The sequence below is a fragment of the Engraulis encrasicolus genome, chromosome 14 (genome assembly GCF_034702125.1).
Source record: "Engraulis encrasicolus isolate BLACKSEA-1 chromosome 14, IST_EnEncr_1.0, whole genome shotgun sequence".
In the NCBI taxonomy this organism is placed as follows: domain Eukaryota; kingdom Metazoa; phylum Chordata; class Actinopteri; order Clupeiformes; family Engraulidae; genus Engraulis; species Engraulis encrasicolus.
This window is the reverse complement of record NC_085870.1, coordinates 10,317,934-10,323,699: the sequence shown is the minus strand read 5'-3', so window position 1 is coordinate 10,323,699 and position 5,766 is coordinate 10,317,934. Positions and strand designations below refer to the sequence as shown.

Sequence of the window (5,766 nt, the reverse complement as noted above, 5' to 3'; positions counted from 1 at the left end):
AGTACATCCCAAGATTGCTGATGAGAACAACCCGTTGTCTTTCAAACCGTGCCTGTGCTAATAGGCCGGCGCTCTGACCAATCAGCGCTATCTTTCTCATTGATGTGCTTTCCCAACGTTGCGAGCTTCGTCGTCACTCCCTCAAAACCCTGCCCGCTTTGATTCAAAACAAATATCTGCGTTGTGATTGGTTTGCCAGATTCTTGGCAAGCCTGGCAGACCACTAAAACGATGCGAGGCCAGACCCACTCCCAGCCAAAAAAAATTGGCGTCCAGTGGGTGGCGCTGATTTACTAGGCTATAATAATAAGCCTGCAGGTCTTCCTATTAAGATCCTATTGCCCTTTCTTTGCTAAGCCTACAGTTGCAGAGTCTATTACAGTACTTCCAGTGCTAGTTGTCATAATAGCAATGGGCAATAGAGAATAAAGTCTAAATCAAACCATAGGAAATACAGGACACTATTCCCTCACCAAAGGTTAATACACCTCCTCAGACAAATAAAGGAGTCTAGTACATTCTCCAGCCTGGGGCAATTGCATTAATATTGCCATTTAGAAAACACACGTGTGTTGAAGTGTAATATTTGTGTATGTACTCTCTGTATTTGCATATATGGTACAAGATATGATGCATAATATATCCATACGATGTTATATTGAATCTTAGCTGGATGGTTATATTCACAGTGCTTAGAGAGAGATTCTGGCTGTCCCTCAGTGTAACTAGAGAGACCTCTGCTGGACAAACAGAGAAACACTGAAAGTCTGCTCTGCAGTGCTCACTTATTTTTTTGTCTTTGTCTTTCTTTCTAACTCGGACACATATACACACACACATACGCTCTCTCTCTTACGCACACACATGCACGCATGCACGCACACACACACACACACACACACACACACACACACACACACACACACACACACACACACACACACACACACACACACACACTGTACTATGTCTCAGGGGTGTGGAGCCCAAGCCCGAGCTGCAGCGTGTCCTGGAGCAGCGGAAGAGGGAGCAGATGATCAAGCAGCGCAAGCAGGAGGACGAGGCCCGCAGGAAGATCTCACCGCTGGAGCAGGAGCTCCTCAAGAGGAGGCGCGAGCTGGAGGAGGTGCGGAACTTAGGGATGCAAACAATTCATCGATTAATCGATTAAAAAGCATTAATTGCAATTAATCGATAATTCAACTGACAAGAGACCCAGGTGAAATGGGCATGTGAAGAGTGTGTGTGAAGAGGGGTGTGAATAGTGGGAATATTTAAATCACCTTTGGATTAAGGAATTGAAATAGAATTAATTTCAATGTGGTATTTTACCTCGATTTTTAATAAGAATTTGTAGATTGAGTCGTTTTTTTTTTCTTGAAACATTGAGATTTTGGGGGGAAAACGCTGCTCATCAATTAATCGTAAATCGATCAATAAGGCTATCAACTAATGATTAATGAATTAATCGATAATTTGCATCCCTATGCTGAACACATACAACACTTATACCCTCATATCAGGGACAGATTAGGAGGACTCCATGGGCCCCTGGGCCAGACAACAAGAAAGCGCCCCCCCACCCCCCACCCCCCTCCATGGCATCATCACAAGGTTCCAAAAGATTTTTGGAGGGTTTAGCAGAGATGTTAGAGTGCCTTCGTTAATTGGGGTTGGGGGGTAATTTGAAAATACAGTAATTTAAAGTGCAATTTAACACTAATATACTCAAATAATGAAGTAGGGGTTTTTGTATCACAGAGTCTTGGGCTTCAGGCCCCCCTTGGCTCTTGGGCCCCTGGCCCTTAGCCCAGTAGGCCCCGTGCAGTAATCCATTCTTGCTTACCCTACCCTCACTCTGCCAAACACATTCAGCACAGAGGTACCCCAAGGCCTGCTCTGGGAAATGGTGCCCAATTGGCCAGGCTCCAGACCAACCAATGGCCAATACAATACTGCATCCCTTTTCTGTTACAGTAATGTTCTTGTTTCTACAGCAGGAGAATAAAACACCCAAACTGTTTCGTTTTTGGTGTTTATAATAATCAATGACAGTACCTTCTAGTACAGTATATCATTGGTTATTACTAGGGCTGGGAATCGATCCAAATTTCCTGGATCGATTCGATTCCGATCCAGAAGGTCACGATCCAATTCGATTCACGATCCGATCCGATCCGATTCAATATCGATCTTCTGTATTGCTGGGTTGTCACTTTAACTCATTTATGCCTAAAATTCTAAGACCCGCTATAAAAACCCAAACACCTTGGTATGAGAGAAAGAAGTGGGAAACTTGGTATGAGAGACAAAGGTGGGAAAACACTGGCACTATTTACTTGAACAGGCAGTGTTTATTTGTGCCTGTAGGCCTAGTGTATATGAATGTGGAAGAAAGCTACAGGATGTGGTTGAGAAAATAGCACCTATAATCATCGGCAAAAGATCGTTCCACAAAGTTGTGAATCGATATCACACTTTTCGAACGTGAATCGATATTGGATCGCGATTCTATCTTTTGAACCCAGCCCTAGTTATCACTATCAGGGAAGCCAATAAGGGGGGATAAAGGGGTCAGCTGTCCTGGGACCCAATTGGGTCCTCGTCACATTGTAAATATTGAGTGGGGGGCCCTTTCAGATTACTTTGTCTTGGGTCTGGCCAAAGCTGTCAGTGTGGCCCTGATTACCATAGTCATTGGTTATAATAGCCACATAAATGAATATGTCTCATGCTCTCCATTTGGGTGCATGCAAAATATGGCAGAAGATGCCAGTCTGGTTTGCACAGTGCTGTTAACTACACAACGGATTATGAGGACAATACTTCCAGTAGTCTGTATTTGTTGGTACACACATTCCTGTGTAATTCAATTAAGCAGCAAAGACATTAAGTTGCGAAGTGTTGGTATCCGAAAGAACAATAGCAAAGATGAAGTGAGGGTGAACCAATATTGATAGAATTAATACTGATGTGCATGGTGAGGAATAAGCTACTGTACATAAAAAAATAGAGGTAGTCTTAACACTCTAGGTATTGCACATGGATGGTAGAGATGCATGGCAACCATAGAAATGAATCCCTTAGTGCAGAGCATATATTATAACCTTACTGTCACCAAAATTGTAATGGCTATGTCTTAATCTGTTATTTAAGGCTCTCGGTTCTGTCATAGCAATGTTGTTATGATGTAGTTGAATATTTTCAGCACATAGTGAATAGGCCCGCCGGCAACCCCATCTGCAGTAAGAGGCTACAGAGCTTATTATGCCACTGCAATGTGGTGCATTTAGTTCGTAAGCAACTTCATTTCCTGTTGACTTTTGAGAAGCTCTGAGAAGAAGTCAAGTTGCTCACAACTCAACCCTTCAGTAAAACATGACCTTTATGTGTGTGAGAATCTGCGCGGCCAGGTACATGGGGAACAGAGCTTTCAGTTGCTCTGCTCCTCAGCTGTGGAATGTACTTCCCCCTGACATCCGCAATATTGAGTCTTTACCCCTGTTCAAATCCAGACTTAAAACTCATCTATTTCAGTTAGCCTATTCGTTATGATTCTTTAACTCTATTTTGTTTTATTTCATTTTTATTCATTTTCTATATATATTTATTTTCTTTGTTTACAATCTGTTAATCTGTCTTGTTTTATTTTCCCTCTCTCTGTACAGTGTCCTTGAGTTTTTTGAAAGGCGCTTTTAAATAAAATGCATTATTATTATTATTATTATTATTATATTGTGCTGAAATGATTTCTTTGTGTTCTTTCTTTGTGACGCAGATGGAGCAGGAGCAGGAGAAAGAGCAGGAGGGCGGCGGGAGCAAAAACGCGCCAGAGTTCATCAAGGTGAAGGAGAACCTCAGGAGAACGTCGTTTGGAAACACGGGCGAGAAGGAGGTGTAAATACACGGAGAGAGAGAGAGGAGAGGAGAGGAGCGGAGCGGAGCGGAGCAACCATAACTCCCTAGATACAGGAATACAGTGCAGGAGAACACATCTACTGACGCAGGGGCGTAGCAGCAAATTTTGGGCCCCATGTACAATCAGCTCAAATGGACCCCCCCCCATCCCCATCCCCACCTCCCAAGCTATATAGCTACATAAATCCCAGAGGAGCATCTTGTCACCAGGCTAGGCAGGCAGCCGCTTGGGGCCCCCAAGCCTATAGATGGTGAATAACAGCTAAGACTTTAAACTACAGTAGTGGCGATTTGTTGTGAATGATCATTCTTTTGAATTTTCGTTTGGGGCCCCAACTCACCCTAGAATCGCCTCTGATGAATCCAACACTGTGTGGGCCCCCCTGTATACATAGGGCCCTGGTTACTGGGTCACACTTTACCCCCCTGTACGACGCCCCTGGATTGACGGACATGTGTATGTGTGTGTGCATTCTGTTTTTACGGGGATGGTGTGAATGGACACAAGTGCACATACGTGTAATACGTGTGTGTATGGTGTGGTGCGGTGCGGTGTGGTGTGATGGTCACAGGGCAGAGCAGAGGAGAGATGCTGAGTACCGCCACTAACGACCTGCTGTCCTAACGTGGTTGGCCATGACTTTCAGTGCCTTGACCATCTCTCTCTCTCTCTCTCTCTCTCTCTCTCTCTCTCTCTCTCTCTCTCTCTCTCTCTCTCTCTCTCTCTCTCTCTCTCTCTCTCTCTCTGTCTCTGTCTCTGTCTCTGTCACACACACACACACACACACACACACACACACACACACACACACACACACACACACACACACACACACACACACACACACACACACACACACACACACAGCACACGCATGCACAAAGCTGTATATGCTGGGATGGGTGAGGCCAAAGCGCTTGGTCTGAGGAAGTGAGGAAGTGAGCTTTGAAATAAAACAATGTGCACATGGTACCTGCTCCAAAAGCATGCTGGACCTTCCAACATCAACAAGACATCAAAATGTCTTCTTCAAACCTCCAGCGTAAACACTTAAAGGAGTATGCCACTATTTTGGGGATTAATACAGTTAAAATCGTTGGCTGGGGTTTATAAAGGTGGTAAAGTGTCTTATTTTTCATGTGAAGCGTTGTCTTGCTTTAAGACAAGTTAAAAGAGGGAGTATGTCGCTAAGCTAGTGAAAGTCAATGCATCCATGTAGCATTGCTACATGCTACACGGATGCATTGACTTTCACTAGCTTAGCGACATACTCCCTCTTTTAACTTGTCTTAAAACAAGACAACGGCTTACATGAAAAATAAGACACTTTACCACCTTTATAAACCCCAGCCAACGATTTTAACTGTATTAAGCCCCAAAATAGTGGCATACCCCTTTAACTGTGCTGTTCCTGTGGGTGTTTTTGCTCCAAAGTAGTGCGAAATGAGAGATGATTCATTTAATCTCAATGAGTTACAGTAAGAGATCACACTACGTGGAAAATGTTTATGTCTTTGGCGTAAGAGAAATGAACCTGCTCCCCTGAATATTTCAGATGTACCCACCACGACCCCAGAAATCTTTCCTTATGTCTTGGCATTCAGGCACTTCACTCTTTCGCTAGCCAGGGAAGCAGCCTCTGAGAAGAAGCATTCAGAGGCCGTAAAACAGTGTTATCATCAAACCATGCCCAGTGCAAGGATTGTTAATTTCACAGCTGCCAAATACCCTAAAGAAGACACATTGAAAGACACGCTACCTAAAATATTTTTTTTCTTCTCTCTCGCCAGACACAATCGGCACAAGTCACTTTTTAAAAAAATAAATAAAGATAAAAAAAAAGATAA

General features: G+C 43.6%; 1 protein-coding gene across 2 annotated transcripts in view; it reads left to right on the top strand.

Moving 5' to 3' along the window:
• si:ch211-236d3.4 (protein FAM107B) overlaps window positions 1-5,022 on the top strand; it is a 48,474-nt gene extending 43,452 nt beyond the window's left edge. For both annotated transcript variants that reach the window (XM_063214913.1, XM_063214912.1), the window contains 2 exons: window positions 976-1,126; window positions 3,779-5,022. In XM_063214913.1, coding sequence (XP_063070983.1) covers window positions 976-1,126; window positions 3,779-3,901 — 274 coding nt within the window. In that variant the 3' untranslated portion in view covers window positions 3,902-5,022. The remainder of the gene's footprint in view (window positions 1-975; window positions 1,127-3,778) is intronic.
• The last annotated feature ends 744 nt before the right edge of the window (window positions 5,023-5,766 follow it).